General features: G+C 36.0%; 3 protein-coding genes across 6 annotated transcripts in view; 2 read left to right on the top strand and 1 right to left on the bottom strand.

The window, feature by feature from the left end:
• LOC141434082 (homeobox protein abdominal-B-like) overlaps positions 1-20,509 on the bottom strand; it is a 122,130-nt gene that overhangs the window by 82,509 nt on the left and 19,112 nt on the right. The window lies entirely within an intron of this gene.
• On the top strand, positions 6,561-9,531 carry LOC141434386 (uncharacterized). 4 transcript variants are annotated; one of them, XM_074096805.1, is made up of 5 exons: positions 6,561-6,704; positions 6,961-7,080; positions 7,571-7,751; positions 8,017-8,173; positions 9,087-9,531. In XM_074096805.1, exons 1-5 carry the CDS (start codon positions 6,609-6,611, stop codon positions 9,112-9,114), a joined length of 582 nt encoding a protein of 193 aa, XP_073952906.1. In that variant the 5' UTR covers positions 6,561-6,608; the 3' UTR covers positions 9,115-9,531. The 4 variants fall into 4 exon arrangements, with proteins under 4 accessions (XP_073952906.1, XP_073952905.1, XP_073952907.1 ...); XM_074096804.1 differs by having other exon boundaries at positions 7,571-7,780; XM_074096806.1 differs by lacking the exon at positions 8,017-8,173.
• Positions 10,595-18,378, top strand: LOC141434490 (uncharacterized). The gene is made up of 4 exons (XM_074096910.1): positions 10,595-10,761; positions 11,727-11,906; positions 15,343-15,508; positions 16,826-18,378. The coding sequence occupies exons 1-4, from the start codon at positions 10,666-10,668 to the stop codon at positions 18,376-18,378; spliced, it is 1,995 nt and encodes a 664-aa protein (XP_073953011.1). The 5' UTR covers positions 10,595-10,665.

Raw genomic sequence — 20,509 nt, 5'->3', positions numbered from 1 at the left:
TATTTTAGATTTATTTTATCAATAAGTCATGCTTGCACTTCCAACTCTACAAAACCGTATAAAGTCGGCAATATTGTCTTAAGTATTATTCAGTTGTAGTTCTTGACAACTAGCTTTATTTCATAAATAAAGTATAATCTTGAATTAAGCTTCTTTTTTTAATTCGATATAGAAACCAGTAAATTTCACACCTACCTACCTACGTCGTGTTTCAAGAATACGGTCGCCGCGCGCACTGCGCCCGACAAGGATCTTATATTTCCATAAAATGTACATTTTACGAGCACACCTGCACCCCGCCCCGACCTCCTCCTCAAATGACCAGAGATTTTAAATAAGTGTCTAAAAACCAACATATAAATGATAAGGAACGTATTTTATCAGACTTGTAATAATATTACGATGAAAAGAAAAGCTGTTCAGGCGCAAAGGTGTAATGGTATAGTTAGTGTCAAACCTCATTTATACTAAGATTATGTTTAGATTTAAGATGTTTATTTTCTCTTATTTAAGAATGTAAAATTCGCTAATGGGGAAAACACATAGTGGACAGTTTGTTTAGCGCGTATACTTAAAGAAGCGACGTGGATGCATAAGCATAGGATTATAAAGTTATACTATACTTACAGCTAAAAGCCAAATTTGTCAAATTTTTACAAAACCAATAAATCTCACGCAATGATTATTTTTATAACTCATTATTTTAATATAATTAATTCGACATAAAATCGATAAATTTAAAAATTATGATTCGACAAATTAACTGATATTCTGGTATATGGTTTGTAAACTTTTGACTTGACGACCAGATGGCCTAGTGGTTAGAGAACCTGACTACGAAGCTTGAGGTCCCGGGTTCGATTCCCGTGTCGGGGCAGATATTTGTATGAAAAATACGAATGTTTGTTCTCGGGTCTTGGGTGTTTTCTATGTATTTAAGTATGTATCTATCTATATAATTATATTTATCCGTTGCTTAGTACCCATAACACAAGCTTTGCTAAGCTTACTTTGGGACTAGGTCAATTGGTGTGAATTGTCCCGGGATATTTATTTATTTACTTTTTGATATGAAACAACGGCAATTACAATTCATAGCTGCCTACATAATAATGCCACATTGCAGCCCCATTAATTAAGTATTCCAACTAAGACATCGTCCAACGTCAGTAATAAAAAAAACTATAAAGGCTTTGAAAGGTGTTGAACAAATGATAGTACCAGCATCATTATAAAGAGTTAACCCGTGAAATCGTTCCGTATGATCTGCTTTACGACTGAAACTTTAATAAAATTCTTTAATAACATTCCGGCGTCGTTCCATATTTCCCAAAGCGATTATCATACCTAGCGGTACATCCACCTACGTGTCATAAAAGTTGAATCTGTTACTATCCAATTACTACTCGTAATGTATCTGTTTTCGTTCAAAATATTATAACTTAAAAACGCGGAGCGATTCAATCTTCTAAAATATTACACATAACACTCGAGACCGCCGCTTTTTTTTCTCAATAAGCCCTGTAACTAGAACCGTGTTGGCTTCCCAATAAAATTCATAACAAACTGCCACATGTAGCCGTATCTTGTGTATATTATGAGCTTTTTCGTTTAAGCTTGAATTGCCCGCAAGACTTAAAGACGGGTTTAAGGGAATTACGTGCAATCAACTGTCGCTGTTCAACTCAGAGCATTTAAGGTCAATTATCCCACTCAACTGAATCAAGTTGATGTAAAAATATAAAAAATCTCTGGTCGCATCATTTAACTGTAATTACATGCCAAGGTATGTGGAAGTATTGACTTCGGAGCACTTAGGTGAACGGGTTTTGGGATTGTAATTTATAAAAAGGTTGCTCAGATTGGAGCTTAAGTTTAGCTCTTGTTCTTGGTGTTGTTGGATCGAGAATGATAAAATGAAGTGTAAAGTATTGAAAAACCTACAAGCTCATCAGCGCACCCACTTGCTCGTCCCTCGAGCGCCTATAAACCTCGCCTGAAAAGGTTCGCTCTCATTACTACAAAGTTGCTCGCAACGTCTAAATTACCTATTGACCGGCTGTCTGACTGAGTTATTGTAGCATAAATTTACTGCACAAGATACGCCTTCTTTAGTTATTTGACTACATAACATAAGTCTACTTCAATTAAATTAAAAGTTAAAGATAATTTACTTCAGGTTATTTGACTAGGTAAATTTTAAACTTCTTTCGAGCACAGTATAGCCGTCTCATTAAATAACGTAGAAACTACGAAAGTTTTTTTTTAAATATAAAACAGCGTTGAATCTAATTCTCATCCTATAGATGGATAGGTAGGTAGGCTATTGGGTCCACAGCTCGGCACGTTCTTTGCTAAGTCCGCACTTCTTTTGTGCAAGCCCCGAATTGCCGACATAAAACTCCGTGGACCTGTTTCTACGTGATGTCTTCAGTTTTTTACTGCCTATATATTGTTTGCTATATTCTTATCAGTTCTACGATGGAACTAGGTCCCTTTTGACAACGTTATCATAAAGTTTTTGAGTCGGAAAGGGAGGAACGAAATGTATCTACATAAGTATACACTTATACAGGGTAGGGAGAGGAAATGCGAAGAAAGTTTCGACTCGCGTAATTAATGTTGCAAGGAAGATTTCGTTGGCAAAAGTTTTTTCATCACGTCGGAGGAGGCCCGTAATGAGGGCCCCCGCGGCGGGATCGTAAAACCACCTACAACTTAATAAATAAAACTGGAATTCGTGAAGATTTATCACGAGGCCCATATTGCGATTCGTGACTCGAGCCCGCGGCGTGTTTTTGCTACATGACCGAACGAAGGATAAGAACGGTGGCAGTAAAAAATAGAGATATATATCATCTATTGCGGTCCGCCTCTCATATTTACAGAGAAGTTTTTGTGTGAAATATTTTGACAGTTCCCGGTATACGTCGTGCTTGGGCGGGCACACGGGTGTTCCTTCGTGGAACTAACTTTGCGTTAGAAGGGCTTTACCTTAGAGGCGAGAAAAACATGTAACTTTTCTAAGTTCATGTAAAAAAATATTGCCTACCTATGCAGTAATTTAAAACTAACAGCTTAAACGCAATAAGAGACGAAAATAGCAACAGAAAACTGAATGAAAAATCGAGTGCTTAATTGGAGCTAATTCAGTTGTTAATCATTATAGTAGATAGATACCTACTAAAACAAAGTATATAACTACTGGAAATAATTCGTCTGGCGTCAACTAGAATTCCATTCTTATCAACGCATTAAAGTGATATTGATGTATGTACATTACAGCGTAAGGAATGGACAAGTTTTCAGCCTTAAAGTCAACAGCATCCGATATACCGTGGTTTAATCGTAGGTTGGTCTCAGAATCGCAGTCCCGGCTACCGCTGTAGATAATGCAAAGCTGCTGGAGAGATTTTCAAAATGATTTGGTTGATCAAAGGGCTGGCAGCTATCTCTCTCAAATAATTAGCATGGCTTTTCAACGAGAGAACGCTGTTAGCTCTTTGGGCACAACGCACAACGCCACGGTCAGTGTTGTCACCTACTAACTTTTTGGTCGATCTACCTATTTCGCCTCCGTTCTACCTATCTACCACCCTTGGCCTCAAATCTACCTACCTATTTTTCAAAATTTTACGATAGTAAACAATTTACCACGCGTGTAATGAAATGTTACTTACTTACTATCGGATTTAGCGTATCTTGTAATTTCAGCACTTAAAACGGAACGGGTTAATCAAGTGGAGATCCTAACTCGGAACATTTGAGATTATTTAATAAGAATATGGATAAACTAAACATCACGAATAAATAATTAAAAAAAAAATATGCGATTTTTAATCATTAAAAATGGATTAACCTTGAGTTGGTAGATCTACCTATTTTCCATTTCAAATTCTACCAATTTCTACTAATTTTTGTATCCTGTTCTACCGTTTTTCCAAAATTGTATGTGACAACACTGGCCACGGTGGTCATTTAATTTTGTAGATTTAATGTATTTAGCCTTTTAATGCAATATAAATTGCCGTATAAATATAACGGCGGTTCCTACCTTATATTTAAATAACATTATACTTCCTAAAGCTTTTATAGAAATAAAAAGAAATAATTCCAAACGTAGATGGTATCTGAAATTGGAACTGAACATTCAGTCCACGTATCGGCGCAGGTGATACGGGGCCAAGATAAACGGCAGTTGTAATTCCACTCTGCGAATTGAATTCCAAAACGGCAACGGATCAATATCTACCCTACACAAACAGCGGTGTTTGAAGAAGCGATATATATTGTTGGTGGAATAAGACTGTAAAAACTAGTAGGTAGGTTATGTTCACAACTGACACGTAAAATAAGACGGAGATAGTTAAGATACGAGTATACCTGGACGACAGAGCTTTGTTCAGAGGTTTTCTTGGCCGGTTTTTAGGATGAGTGCTAAGTAGAGAGCTTTCTGTAAAACAAAAAAAAAACGATTATGTATGTATGCCTTATGAAACGTCCAAATTCTAGGCAGCAGAGTTGTTTAATATAGCACTTTTTTACGAAAGCTGAGTTTTCAGAATACAATAAAAGGGAAAACCCGCCATCCGCCTTTGCAAAGCCAACGGTAATGAAAATAATATCTAGGCTGGCGTATATCTTAACGAAACTTGGTGTTTTCGTCCAATTTTAATTTTGTTTTAGAGCCCGGCTCGGCTGGGCTTACTCGTCCGCTATTATTTGCCCGGTTTTATCTCCAATGTAATCTTGTTAAGAGGCCTTGTGGACTAGGGTTGCTTATTTTGTTTGTTTCAGTGCCTTTTGTTTTACGCAACAACTCTTATTAAGGAGTTTTTGCTCAATCTCATCACATTTTCAAACGCCTTTGTTATTCTCTCCTAGTTTAAAATGAAATAGTAATATTATAAATCATAAATTACACTTCACAGAGCTTCTTATACCGTATATAAATATTTAAAAAGACGTGATTACCAATGAGCTGTTTTATTTTAATCTTAAAAAGATTTAGTTTTTCAGATTTTTCTTATGGGATTTGTTAAAAGTACTTCATACCGAAATGAAAAAAAAAATGTTTCTATGACAATTGCAAGTACCCTAAAAGCTTTGAATACTCAATAATTTGTATGGAAATACCCTTTTAATTTTTTGGCTGCTTCAAGGGGAGCAGAGATGAGTATTTGATATAATTTCAGCATGATACTTCCATGGGTTCCTAAGCAAAATGGTCTTGACAGACGGATAATGAAGTGATCTTATAGGTTTAAGTTTTCCTTTTAAGGTATGGAACACTTTTTTTTTATTATCTGGCTTGTGATGTAGCAACCCTAATAGCACCCCGCATCACAGCTCGCACCCCTGGCAATAAGGCTGAGATCCCGGGTTTGGCGCTTAAACTAAGCCATGTATTACGGAGGAATTTTTAGTGAAATTAGTATGTTTACACCTTTAGTTGATGTACTTAAGTGGTACTGGCAAATGGATAATGAAAAAAGTTTACGTTAAAATTTTCTTTTTCATAAAAGCTTTTTTTTGCTGGTTGTACTTGCGTGGCATTGTCGTCAAAACTAAACATCCAATATATAAATGAAAACTGTTAATAAAATAGGTATGCCACATCAAATAAATAAATAAAAATTAAATTGTAGTTTTTAGTTTCTATTTATTTTAAAATCAGAAACCATTGGTATGGTGTCGACAGTGTAGGTGGGTACTTATATAATAGTTGAGTATTTAACATTTTATATTCTTATAATATGTATGTACGTAAACTCTTCATTGTAAAAGAAACAAAACACAATTGACAAACTTTGAGATACTTGAACAAAGGTGGACTTATCCCCTTTAAGGGATCACTACTAGTGATCCTTTGAGTGGATGATTATAGTTAGTTTTGTAATTTCCAAATTTTTGGTGCTAAAATTGTGCCTGCGATCATTTGAAAATATTTTTATATTTAAAAGCAAAAAGATCATAAGGTACACATCCGCTAAAGTAACTAACTGTAGGTACAGTATTTGAATTTGGATGCTATGGTATCACTTACTGTTTCTGGTCTAGCAATTATCATTACCCACTGAAGCAGAAACATCGCTAGTTTTTAGGTAAAATATGCAATAACTGACGAAATTGGGTTAAATATCGTCACGACTTTGAAAAAATCTCGTATCTAAAATCAATATGTCAACAAAATTGAACCTTGATTTAACCTGTCCTCTCCTAGAGGCACAAATTTGTGCCCAAATTTCTTTGATCCTGTTATCCTGGGAGATGACAGATTAATGTCTATAAAGTTCACTCAGAAAAAATATCTATTTTGAGCTACGAGTTTTTTTTTTTAAGTAGTGACGATATGTAACTGCACTTAAAAATATGCAATTTCATTTAATCCGGTCTGCCTACACATGCATGAAAATTCTTTGTCCCGAATATGGCACGGATTATATTATGGCAGCCAGTAGTCGGTACACCTAACTTTTTAGATCTACCTAAATAAAAATTAAATATTGTCTTTGGAAAGTCAACGACTAACGTAGGTGACGTGATCTGTCATACTGTTTGTAATTATTTTTGGTCACTGTTTGTTTTAGAAATAATTTATTTTTATAATGCCGTTATTCAAAATGTTTCCAGACGTAGATTCATGTTGTGGCTGTGTAACGGATCTTAAGACAGCTGCAGCTATTATATGTGTCATTGCAATTGTTAGTAAACAAATAGATAAAAGAATAAAAAAGCACGATGATAATAACTTAACTTATTCACCAGCTCCAGTAATACTTTAATAGTTTGAAGTGAAACTTTTACCTTGCCACTTCGCTCCTAGAATTCAAATTCAATCTCGTGGTATAGAACTACCGACCTGTGGAGTAGCGAGGTAAAAGATTGTAGCTTATTGAAATGGACCTTCGTAAAGTAACGCCTGAATCAGTTAATCACTTGAAGTCCGTTTGATTGCAGATCACCAGTCCGGTCGTCGCCTGGTCACTGATCAGACACTCGTACGCAGTACGAGTCGCTTGCTATGTCACAACTGCCAGCAACCGCGTCGATGTCTTAGATCTAACCCTCAATAACATCGTAAGTGTATTCAATAGTACCTAAGCTATCTGTAATCTACATATTTAATTAAACAACATGCCTTACTGAAATAATCACTGAGCTGAAAATATGGTTTCTTTTAATGTAGGTACTCGTAGGTACAGACCATTCAAATGTTACTTAATGTGACATGCATTTAATGAAAGAATTTGCTGTCCACACTGCGCTAATGTATCACTTTGCACAAAATCCTTATAGACTGGAAGCATTTACATACATTTCATGTCTGTATTCACCATAGGGTAGAACACCTTCTTATTCGAGTTTTTAGTCAAATCATTTGACATCATAATGGCTGCCGTAGAATTTTTGTAGTCAATTATTTTATTAAATCTAGTCCAACTCTTTATGGCGTTAAATTTTGTGATGAAGATTTTAAAAGGTATGCAAATAGAAAGTGTTTAAATCGAAAGATGTTTAACAATTTGACTGGAATCTGTAGCTGATTTATCTGTATTTAATATTTCAGGTCAGTTTCGGGTTCGGTGTAAATGCCGGCCTGGGGCCTTCATGCATGACCAGGAACTCAACATCGGTTCTCAAACAAGTATTACGCACGATGCAAGATCCAGCTGACTCAGAGTTCATCCGAACCACCAAGTATTTCGGCTGGGTTGTGATGAGTGCCGACATCATACTCGTAATTATAAGTGGGTTATTCCTAGCTTCAATTTTTAAGGTAGGTACCTTGCCGTCGTTCACAATGTTCGACTGTGTGTTCGTTTTGTTTACTTATTATTCACAGAAAATATAAATCATCATCATCACAATCCAGTAGTTTTACCGGTCAGACTTCTTTGCTATTTATTTTATTTGAGAACTGAACTTGAACAAATCTAAAAACGATTTCACGTTAAAATATGAAAACAAGGCTTTCTCTTCACTTTTTTTTGTAATATTTTTTTAATATTCCAGAGGCCGTCCCGTTCATTGGCTACAGCGTTTATGTTCTCTGTCTTCTTTGCTATACTTTTCTCATGTATCTACGGGTTGTTGTACGTGATTGCTTGCATAAAACTAGGAGGTTCTTTGCCTCTTTTCGAATTATTTTTTTCATTCTTCGACTTTTCATGTAAGTGGTAGTGCTTATTACTGTAGATATATTCACATATTTATCACTATTATACTTGTACGATAGCGGCGCGTTTCCTAGTTTCCTAGTTACCGGATTTCCTAGTTTTTTTTACATGACGTCAATGATGACAAGTTGGCAAAGCTCGTGGAAGTTGCATTCGAAGACACTCCCACCCAACTCACACTTCTCTCACTTTCCGAGTTGCCTAATGATTTTTTTCATTCCATGCCGCTATTTTACGATAGTAACATCCTCACAGTAATCAGAAATGAAGATTATTTGTATAATAGGTCCTTATCTAATGTTCATACCTACTTACATGAAGTTCAGATTTACTGTCCTTCGGTGCAAATGAAAAATCGTCCACTTGAATAAACCATCCAAAGTGAATTTTGTGGATATATAATTGTGCTGAAAAATATTTACAACCAAATTTATTTTTGTTGTAAATTAATTAAACCCAAATGGAATATTGTCCATTATAAAGTATGAGCAAAATGAAATAAGCAATAAATTAATGTTGTCTAAATCAAGAAATAGCTTGATGTGTAGGGCCAAAACAAATGATTTCGGGTGGAACATTTACAATTCGTCATATGTAGTGTAGGTAAATAAAAGTGGTCGTTTTTTTTTCAGCGTACCTCAAATTTGTCAATTTTACATAGGACAAGATTTAATTTTCGACTATATTCAAGATGGTCAATTTTCCTTGCATTGTTGTATTTCAAATTTTCATTGCTTTGACGTATAATTTCGAGTTTTCTATTTTCCATTTGCACTAACTTAAATAACAGTAAATCATAAAACGTGAGAATTTCTGTAAAAAATAAGATATTTTAAGATTTTCTTCTGCCGTTTACTTGTCGTTTCTAGCCCAAAATATATTTTAATGTTTTATTTGCATTTTCAGTGTGGACGTACTTTATGATTGTCATTAATTCCTACAGACAAGACCTACCATCGCCAAATGCGGCTTGCGCGTGATCAAAAAACTATTTTGAGACTACTATTTAAAACACAGCAGGCTACAGGTGACAATTTGATAAATCGGTCGACATTTCAAAATCTATTTGATCACTTGACAATAGAAAAACGTGTACTAGCGATTTATACCGAATTGTCATTATTATCTGTCGCCTTTTGTGTTTGTAAAATAGGAGTCTGACGTCCTCTAGTGTTAAGTTTACTGAAATCTGAAGGTACCGGCAGAAAATCCATAATACAAAAGTGAATGAAACTACTTACCTATAATATGTTTACCTAGTTGTTCAGTCACTACAGTATAGCTAAGTTTGTTTTGAGAAAAGTTTATTATGTTTTTTTGCTACTTTATAAGGTGATGTTTAATTAATATAATGTTATACGATTTGTTAACTTTGTTTTATTTGTTTCTGTGAGACTACATTTCATTGCAATTAAATGTCATTTGCCGATTGAATCAGAAGAGATAGAAAAGAATAGCGGACGATCGCATATGAAACTAAGCCATAATTACAGTCGCGAGAAAACTGAATCACGCACCAGGGTACCTTTGTTCTACTTTGACATCCCCGACATCCCATACATTTGCCTGAGAAATCATAATGAAATCGATTATGAAAAGGTTCCACTTTATTTGATTCAGTTTCTTCGAGTACTTATACTACTTTTGCTTAAAAACAATCGCTTCATTGGAGTTGTATTGTACTTCAACTTAGTAACTTTCGATAGGTTTCAACAAAGTAAGAGAAAATTTGGGTTTTTTTTTGGCGTGAAGGTACAGTCAAGGGCAAAGATATCGATACGGCCAAAGTTACAAAAATATGTATACACGACTTAATGCACTTAACGTTAAGGCCGTGTATACATATTTTGCAACTTTGGCCGTGTTGATATCTTTGCCCTTGACTGTACCTCTGTGTTTTTCGTATTTGCATAGTTTTATGCGTTTAAACTCGTGTGTATTACCCGGGCGCGCTACGATAATAATATAGTAGGTACCTACATGTTCAAGTTTACATTTTACGCTACATAAAAAGCTGAACCTCCGAAATCTTACTTTACAAACACGGTTGTTTCTATCCTATGCATTTTAGCGAAGGTATCCAATAATTACTATTATTATTAGGTATCCGTACTGGCTCAGGAAGACGGAGAATAGGACGGAGTGGAGGAGATTAGGAGAGGGTTACATCCAGCAGTGGATAGATAAAGCCTGAGAAAGAAGAAGAAGAACAGGAGATCCAATAATGAAATAAAACAAGCATATATATATATATATATATATATATATATATATATATATATATATATACTCGTATGTTTAAATATCTACACTACAAGTAAGTTAACCTTCATCTGAATGAACTTCTTTCTATAATTTTCTGTCACAAATGTCATAACAAAGTAACCTCCAAAGTACTGTTACGGTTGTTTGTGTAATTATAAAAATGTGAGTCTATGTGGCTTAATATTTCTTATTTTAAGTTCAGTCGATTCAACGCTGAACTATGGGGCTTTGGTTCTGTATTCCAAGACTTAGGCGGTGTTGCTTTTGCACCAGAAAGCTGAGGGTTGCTTGCGTTCTAATCAGTATTTTTATAATGGTAAGTTGTGGTAAAAGATTTTATTGTTTTTTTTTCTATAAGTAGCCATCTGCTGCAATTCAGCAGTGAAGGCCTATTCAAATTGATGATGACGATCAATATTATACAAGACTAACTTAGTTAAATAATTATAAATATAGGACATAATATAATTAATTATCCAGGTGTCTGGAACTACGAGTAGGTATAAACTTCAGTAAGTGATTCACTGGATAGGATAACTAATCTTAAAGTGTTAAAAGTGGCGCAAAAAATGTAGTAGGCTGTCAGCTAAGTCCCGGGAAAATATTAATCTCATAGGGAAGATAAAAAGTAGGACGTATAATTATGTACCTAACTCAGCAACAAAATATTTTTTCCTCGAGTAGGTTATTTAGAATCGATGGTTACGCTCGCGATTCTACTTTAGAATCTCTCGCTGTGCTCAGGATTTCTACTGTAGATTGGTTATTTGGAGTATTTTTGTATTTTTATTTCAACTCCAAATTTGTTACTTTTACGGGTATCCCGTGAAACCATATCGAAAATACAAAAGACTCCAAATAACCAATCATAATTTGATTGCTTAGTAGCGACATCTCTTGTCTGGGTGAGCGGTTGGTTCCGAAAGAATGTGACGTCTCCGATGAGAGCGCGAAACATAGATGTCGCTAGTGCTGCTGCATAAGTAGCGTAGTAGAAATAAGCAACCTGAGATATGTATGCATAGGAAAAATTCGTGTCTAAATTCCTGTCCAGCGGTGGTGTAGGGGTTATAGCACGCAGCACGGATTGCTGAGGACCTGGGTTCGATTCCCAGCGCTGGTCTCTTTTTCTGGTTTTCTGTGCATCCATGTCTAAGTTTGTATTTTCGTTCTACTGTAGAATTGTTCGCTTGACTAGAGGTTCCGTTTGCCACCATTTGAGCGCGGAACCTTAAAAATGTTTTTTTTTAACAAATACTTATTTATTTTCACTTTGTTTAGTTCGTAGGTGCTCATTCATTTAAAATGTTTATGGCACCAGCATGTGAAGACATCTTTGATGAGGATAATGAATCAGATGACGAAATATTTGAACTTCTTCTTGTTATAATGTGGGCTTTTTTCGGCTGGACTATATTGCTCCTTGTTAGCAATTTTTTCTTATTACTGGCTATCTTTAAGGTAAGCGTTCGCTTTAGGCAGCCGTCCTAATGCTGACGAGGAAACAACTAGCTATCAACGACAAGAAAGATTATTCGAAAAGACGCGCAAAAGATGTATTTTGATCCCGTATCAATGTAGAGACAAATATTATTAATAGTTGATCGCTGATTGTTGCCACTATCGAGATGAACAATAACGCACTTGACAGGTTATAGAAGTATTTACTTATTGGCCGGCCCATCGCCGACAATTTTGGTAGCAGTCACAGAATAGTTACGTTTTCCAGTATCAACTGACAAAAATGAACATAATCAAGGATGAGCGTAAAAGACACACCTTTGGGTTAGGTACCTGACTATATTCTAGAGCTTCTAGTATTTATATTAATGAGTGGAGAGTACAGTGATAGCCATGGAGAAATACATGGAGGTGTACCAAGTGACGGATCATTGATTTCATGCTCACGCAGGCTTCATATTGGCTATAAAACTAGAATTGTGAGTGCTGCCAATGACATTAATAAATAATAACGTGGGAGCCAGTCAGTATTCAAACTAATGTGTGTAAAGGTGCCCACGTTCAAAATAGTATTTACAATTACTTACGAGTACATACACTATTCTTACCTTGCTTTTTCACTCCAAATTTACCCGACCAATAATCTGCCGCCACACAAAACTAATGGCATAACTAACCAATAAACATGTAAAGAAATCCTCAACTGCAGAATATTAATCTCTCAGCTATTAAGTACTACTTATTTTAACCAAGTCAAAGTCAAAGTCAAAATATCTTTCTTCAATTTATGCTATAACAAGCACTTATGAATGTCAAAAAAAACTACCACCGTTACGGGAAAACCTCTGTTGAGAAGAATCCAGCAAGAAACTCAACGAGGTATTTTTTTTAAACAGATTTACAATTCTATTAAATGATTATCTATACATCACAAGTATTTAACACAACTTTATTTTTAACACAGTAGGTTCGCTATTTGAAGGGATCGCTAATGCGGATCGGAATTATTTCCAAATATCCCTGTCCATGATATAATCATTAACTTTATAATACGCCTTAGATATTAATGTCTTCTTGACTTTCATTAGTAATATTTTTTGGAATTTTATTTTAAAAACGTATGCAATTTCCCAGAAACGACTTTTTGGTTTTAGCCAGTCTGTAAGATGGAACTTTAAGCTTCCCTGTGTTTCTAGTAGCCTTTGGCTTATCGACGTTAGTGGGAAAATTACATACGTTCTTTCTTACCTACATACCCTCCTCTCCCCTCCCTCCTTCCTAATTTCAAAAACATAAAAAAGTAAGTAAGGTGAAAATAGTGTAGTTCATTATTATTGTTATGGAACACTGCAACGTAACGCCTTAACGTAGTTCAATATTTTGAGGAGATAATAAATAATAATAATAATATCATGGGACACTTGACACCAATTGACCTAGTCCCAAACTAAACAAACCTTGTACTATGGATACTAGGCAATAGATAAATATACATATATAGATAAATACATTCAAGACCCGAGAACAAACATTCGTATTATTCATACAAATATTTGCCCCGGCCGGGAATCGAACCCGGGACCTCAAGCTTCGTAGTCAGGTTCTCTAACCACTTGGCCATCCGGTCGTCTAAACTTTTTTATCGCTTTAGACTCTAAAGTGATAACAGTTTCGACTACGTGATTGTAATTTTTATAAAGATGCGTTTTTATTTCAAAACAATGCAAGTATTTTTTAAGTATCTAAATTATTATAAAGAGAACGAAACCTACAAACCAAGTTTTTATGACGACATGAAAAACTGGTCAAAATTAGCTAACGGTAAATGTTTCGTTTTTGCTACTGGGAGGGTGCGAAGTACTAGGTGGGGGTATTGAAATCTATCGCAGCGCTCATAGTGGCCAAAAGAAGAAATAATCTAGGCTCTGTCATCTGTCATACTCATATGAATCTGTCATTAACAAAGCAATTTCTATAGACTTTAACTACCTAATTTTAGTAATAGAATCAGATGTTTGTGTTATGATGCGAGCTTGAATTATTGAACACTGTCCCTGTTTTGTTCTTAATTCCTCTACATCTCGGACATGTCCAGCAATAATTTTCCTTGTGAAACGGTTTGTGATTGAAATTTTATATTGAGTGATACTCACAAAACCGGTCTTCAAAATGATAGGTAGGTACTCATTTTGATCTGAAAACGATATTTGGATGTCCCAATTTTTGACAACGTATAATAAATCAAAAACCGTTTGGAGAAATAGGCTTTGTGAAGCGTTTTCAGAAATCAGACTCCAAAAATATGATAAACTGAATTAAATAAACAAAATCTAAGTAATGACCTTCATTTGACCCCTGCAGTGTCTCGTCACAAAGGCAGTTCTAAAGCAGGTCTACACTCTAAAGCAAATTGCCAGTTTTAAATGTTGCTGTCCTGCTTATAATAGCAAAGAGTGACAAGACAGAACTTTAATCACATGATGCGCACCCCGCTTTAAACAGTTGTCATTTATCGTAAAGTCCGAAATGTATACGAGTATTTCCAATGAATTTTTACAAATTAAATTATAAATTACTACGTTACAAGTAAATATAAAAGAATTTAAATATCAGATTTTAATAAAAAATATCTATTTACTATTTCACAATTAAACAAACATAGGAATAATCGAAGCTAAAAGAAGAGAAATAAATAAAACTATTTGTCATGGTTCATTTAGGATCCTAAGCCGTGCTTGTATTTTTGTCACATTGTAATGCCACAGATTATAATAATGTACGACCTGATTTTTTCCAGGCAATGGAACGTGGCTGTCTCACTGTGACGTCATCCAGCGTATTTCGTAAAAAAATATTAAAAAATAAAATACTCATCCAAATTCAAAATCGATGAAAATGGTATTTTAAAAATATCCTATTCTTCCATTAAATAAAAATAAAAACTATAGGTTATTTTTTTTGGTGCATCCCAATTAGCTTTATCTTTGCGTTTTACAGTAAAAGTACAACTAAACATGAAGTAAACAAACCCTGACATAACGAAAATAAAACACACTTTTTGAATAAATTTTACTTACCTCATTTAATTTTAATGAACAAAAATGAATTTACAACCTTTTGTCCACCCAAATCAGGGTATCACAGTAATTTTGTATTATAAATTAATACGTTATAGGTTTGATTTTTGTGACAATGTCGCGATGAAATTGCGAAACGTCAGAGCATCAGAGCCAAAAAAGTTGCGCACGCTAGGTGGCGCTGGCGTCGTGCACAGAGTCAATAACACAGTCATCTTCACCTGTAGATATACCTAGTGCCAACCACGAAGACGCGTGATTTTGTCAAAATTAGACATTAATGACATTGTAATAAGAACCACGGCACGCGTCATCGTGAATGACTCTACCTATAACTAACTAATCTTGTATATTTTCAGGTGCCCCGACAATGTTGTCGTTACATTGCGAGGGATTTCATGGTTTTCTGTGGCTTAGTGTGGGCGGGACTAGCAATAACCCTAGCCGATCTAGAGATGTTGCACATGGTCAATTGTGATTGTGTGAACCATAGTGACATCATCGCATGTTTTGTGTACGCACCATGTAAGAACCTTGGTATTATTAAACCTATATACGTCTTACGTTGATAAAATGTACGTAATAGTTGACTTGCCTCCCGAAAACGATCTAAGCCTCCGAAAACATGCATCCTCGTTGCGTTACTACGAGTACATTAATTAATCTTTTGCCAGTCTTTGGCTTGTTAAGAGACAATATAATACGTATATTAAGTATATCTAGGGGCAAGGCAGTGCCCCCGCCAAGTCAAGTAAAACAAAAACAAAGGCACGGTCGTACCTACCATACTTGTACTTTTCTCGAAGCCGTTCAGGCTATTTTCAACATCCTGTAATTTTGTTATGGCTAAAGCTAGAACCCTGAACTTTCAGTTACCTATGGGGCTTAATGGGACTTAGATATATACTCAGCGGCACAAAATTGGGCCCACTCTCCATACAAAACTACTTAATTCTGCATACATTTGGGGGCCAAATTTTTGTCGCTCAGTATATTATCAATAACATTCAATTTGAACATGTAGATTAAGAACTACATGTTAAAGTTCCTTAGTTTTGTCACTGACATACTCACTGACTCACGATCATCATAATTCTAAGATACTTCTAGCAGATGCACACGCTCCAAATTTTATAGTTATTTATGTCACAAGGGAGCAAAATGGTGTATTTACGGCGAGGGCATACATTGAATCCAGAATGTAGCGAAGGATTCTACAATAAAATCCTGAGCGTAGCAAAGGGATTATAAAGTAGAATCCTGAGCGTAATGAGGGATTCAAGTGTTAACGCCCAAGATTAAAATAATTTTGCTCTCGAGTGGCTCATAGAACTTTTCACACCGAGCATTAAGAAACTTGAAAAAAATAATCTAAATATTATTAAAGAACAACCAGCATAGAAAATGGCGTGGCTTTACAATTATCAACTTACAAAAATGGCATTTGCAATAAGCCACTTAGAAAAAAGCCTTGAACAGAAAAGTTGCACTTTGCTCCCTCTCGTCAGGGAGGAAACGTTACTTTTCTGAAGGAGAGGTGTGAAAAATATAATTCGTTTTTAGCCTAAATAGTCATCTATTTACACCAGTTGGCATTTTATGTGACTCAGTGATGGATCCAGCGGGTGTAGGTGGACTTAAGTTCTCTACGCGATAGGCAAAATTAGTTTTGACCTCTACAAAATCTACCCTCGATGGATTCAAGCCCCAAATATCTTCCCTTCAAACCAAAATTCTGAATTTACCGCTGATTTACTGATTGCCGTTGAACTGTCCGTCTGCAGTAATCAAGTCATGGGTGATTTTATAAGTTTAAGTTTTATATTTGATAATCTTTTCCAGTAATGATATACTATATGATTATTGTCAATTCTTACAAAGATCTAAAAGGTAAAAATGATACTACGTTCGCTAAAAAATTACCAGAGGTAAAGAAGACTCCCAGAGAACCGACAACGAAACTTGGGAAATGCATTAGGGCCACGAGACGACTATGTGGTAGAATATTCTGTTGTAGACGTAAGGGTGAAAAGAAGGTAAAGAAACCAAAACCACCTAAAACCCCGAAACCGCCTAAAACGCCAAAACCTCCAAAATCACCAAAACCTCCAAAATCGCCAAAGAAACCAAAGGCCCCGAAACCGGCAAAAGAACCAAAACCACCGAAGTCACCAAAACAAAAAAAGGATAAGAAGGATAAGAAATCAAAAAATAAGGAGTCGGATACGAAAACTGTAGTGACAACTGAACCTACAGCTCCAACTACAACAATCCCAACAGATGCCACAGCATTGACTCCGGAAGACGCATCAGCTTTGCCACCAGAAACGGAGCCATTGGTTTTACCACCAGAAAAGATTCCATCGGCTTTACCACCAGAAAAAGAGCCATCAGCTTCACCGCCAGGAAAAGAACCATCTGCTTTAGCGGCAGAAAATGTCCCATCAGTTCCACCAACAGAAAAAGAGCCATCAGCTTTGCCACCAGAAAAAGTGCCATCAGCTTCACTGCCAGGAAAAGAACCATCGGCTTTAGGGGCAGAAAATGTCATATCAGTTCCACCACCAGAGAAAGAACCATCAGCTTTGCCACCAGAAAAGGCACCATCTGCTTTACCGCATCAAAGAGCCCCATCAGCTTTACCACCAGAAAAAGAACCATTTGCTTTGCCACCAGAAAGAGCACCATCAGCTTTGCCACCAGAAAAGGCACCATCTGCTTTACCACCTCAAAGAGCCCCATCAGCTTTACCACCACAACCAGCCCCATCGTCTTTAGTGCCACAGAGAGCTCCCTCAGCACCACCATCTCAAAGAGCCCCATCAGCTCTACCGTCACAACGAACCCCATCGGCTTTACCGCCTCAAAGAGCCCCATCAGCTTTGCCATCACAACGAGCCCCTTCGGCTTTACAGCCTCAAAGAGCTCCATCAGTATCAGTACCTCAAAGAGCCCCATCGGCTTTGCCGCCTCAAAGAGCCCCAACAGCTCTACCGCCACAACGAGCCCCATCGGCCGTACCGCCACATAGAACCTCAATAGTTTCACTGCTTTCACACCCAGAAAAACTATTGCCACACAAAGAAGAACCACTATCGTCTGATGTTATAAAAACATTACAGCCAGAAAAAGTTCAAGAATTATCGCCATCAACTCTAAAAGCCATAAAATTGGAAGATGTGAAACTATTACCACCGGATTGCATAAGAGAATTAAAGCCTGCACAAATCAAAGCATTTACTTCAGAACATATACAAGCTCTAACGCCTAAACAAATACATGCATTCAAACCCGAACAAGTAAAAGAGTTTACACCAGAACATGCCAAAGCATTCACGCCAGAGCAACTACAAGCATTCTCGCCCGAAAATCATGCGCTGTTGCCGAAATCGTAGATATGCTTATGCGTATAGTGTGTGTATCTATTGTACTGTTAGTGTCATGTTAGAATAACTTTTTTTTAATTATATACTTTGTACTTGTTATTTTAGTTTCTGTCCAAAATACTGTATTTGACAACTCCCGAATTTGCTATATCCTAATATATAAAAGCACTTATTTGGTCGGCTATACAGCTTAAATTTGCGAAATCCAGAGTGAAATATTTCATTTTTCTTGTCATGGTAATGTGTTTACACCACGAAGTCCCAATGCACACACTTTTAATCTAGATTGAACACAACTATCTGCCATTCTGAGCTCTTACGAATGATAATATGCCAGTACAGGTGCAACAAAGGTTTGTTGAGCCCCTAGCCATGACTCACAAACTTAGATAGAAAATCTAAGTTAAGATTTTTGTCTTTTGAATCAGGAGACTGGTGAAACTGCCAATACCTGTTTGATTGATCAAATATTCAAATCCTAGAATCCGTTTTCCACATCATTCAAAATCTAGATGTCCAGTTTCCCATGGTATTTGCATCCTGAAAGACCTATTTTCATAATATTCTAATATTTAAGGTTCCATTTGCTTTAACATCCGCACTTCCATACCCAGTACCTGGGCGAGCTAAAACCCGAAAACCTCTAAATACCTACCAAATTTCATCGAAATCGTAGAAGCCGTTTCCGAGATCCCCAGTATTTAAATATACAAGAATTGCTCGTTTAAAGGTTATTACATATTTATAATTAAAGTTGTGTGAAAATGGTTTATAGGTACTTTGGACGAACATGAAAGGAATTTCATCTTGAAAATCGGGACAGTCAACGTATTACGCTGGATTTTTCAGAGAGATGATAGATCGTGGACATTTTAAGAAATAGTTGACTCGTGAAACACTAGACTCAGGGAAACAGCGTTTAGTAGACTTTGTTAGACCGTTTGGTCTAGAGTACGAAGTTGAGCGTTCAGAACTCGGATTTCTGTATTCTTTACGGTAATGGACTTATTCATGAGCCACCATGGAACTATTTCACAGTAAACGTCATAGTGACATCGCATTAGTTAACAATGAAAATCGTAATGACTTTTCCTTTGAAAGGGTTCATGGATCATGAATTAAAGTCCTTGAATGTACCTTCCGAATCGCTAACGATAACCTAAGTTGCTGCTACCCGATATAAATAAAATAATGAATGTGAAATTATGAACGGGAAACAGGAACTCTTGGCCGCTCTGTCTATAGACATGTCAGCACATGTACTGGTATCCAGCTATTGTAAGCCAGACAGGTATGCTTTGTTAGATATTCAAGTTCAAAAATTGAGGTTCTTCTGACGTAGTTAGGTTTTATTAGGTAAAAATAAAAAGAAACGCCTACAGAATAAAAAGATACTTCTGTATCATGATAGTGACTGATTTTTTCAACTAGAGTCTAATTTTGTTGATCAATCTAGCAGTGTCGCGAGTCGAGCACAGCCTCTATCCCTTTAATTGCTACAGCGGTACGCGGCCATCATACGTAAGTATGATGCGCATTATTACTCAATGTACCTTTTTCTGATTAAATAATTCAAAAATAGTACTAGTTTACCAATCAGCGAACCAACACCTGGCTTCTTCTTCAATAATTGGTATTAGCAGCGAAGAAAACAAGGTTACGATATTGTAGTTCTTTGATATGAACCTCCGTAAGGTGAGTAACGCTTAATTAGGTCATGAACATCTTATTAGATGCAAACCGGCGCTGTAGCCACCGGATCGTGGTTCTTACTCGATAACCTTCACACCAATCAAAGAATACTGTCAGTTTTTTATCTCGTTAATCCTTGCTGTTGCATAATTACACCGGTAAGGTTATTAAGGTTAAATCGTTTTGAGCTAGGTAACTTAATTTAAAAATTTGACTTTGATGGTAAAATCATCAGTTCCCATACTTACTCTTACAATTTATTTTTGTATTGCAATAAAATATCATTAGCCAAGCACATGCAGAAAAAACGGCCCCCTCGCGCGCTCTATTTTGTGACTATCTATATTATAAAATTTTATAGCCGTCATTGAGTTTTGATTTCTTTTCGCTACGTTTAATCTGCTACAAATAGAGATATTTTAAAAGCTATTAAAAGGTTATTTAATGA

This window comes from Choristoneura fumiferana, chromosome 13, assembly GCF_025370935.1.
Source record: "Choristoneura fumiferana chromosome 13, NRCan_CFum_1, whole genome shotgun sequence".
In the NCBI taxonomy this organism is placed as follows: Eukaryota; Metazoa; Arthropoda; class Insecta; order Lepidoptera; family Tortricidae; genus Choristoneura; species Choristoneura fumiferana.
The sequence above is the reverse complement of the archived record's forward strand: the minus strand, read 5'-3'. Positions and strand labels throughout refer to the sequence as shown.

Bases quoted from the DNA above. Each gene is read 5' to 3' on its own strand.
- LOC141434490 (XM_074096910.1), top strand. From the start codon at position 10,666: ATGGGGCTTTGGTTCTGTATTCCAAGACTTAGGCGGTGTTGCTTTTGC. The intron at 10,762-11,726 runs GTAAGTTGTGGT...CACTTTGTTTAG, and splicing joins TAATCAGTATTTTTATAATG to TTCGTAGGTGCTCATTCATT. The intron at 15,509-16,825 runs GTAAGAACCTTG...AATCTTTTCCAG, and splicing joins ATGTTTTGTGTACGCACCAT to TAATGATATACTATATGATT.
- LOC141434386 (XM_074096804.1), top strand. From the start codon at position 6,609: ATGCCGTTATTCAAAATGTTTCCAGACGTAGATTCATGTTGTGGCTGT. The intron at 7,781-8,016 runs GTAGGTACCTTG...TTAATATTCCAG, and splicing joins TCCTAGCTTCAATTTTTAAG to AGGCCGTCCCGTTCATTGGC. The intron at 8,174-9,086 runs GTAAGTGGTAGT...TTGCATTTTCAG, and splicing joins TTCATTCTTCGACTTTTCAT to TGTGGACGTACTTTATGATT.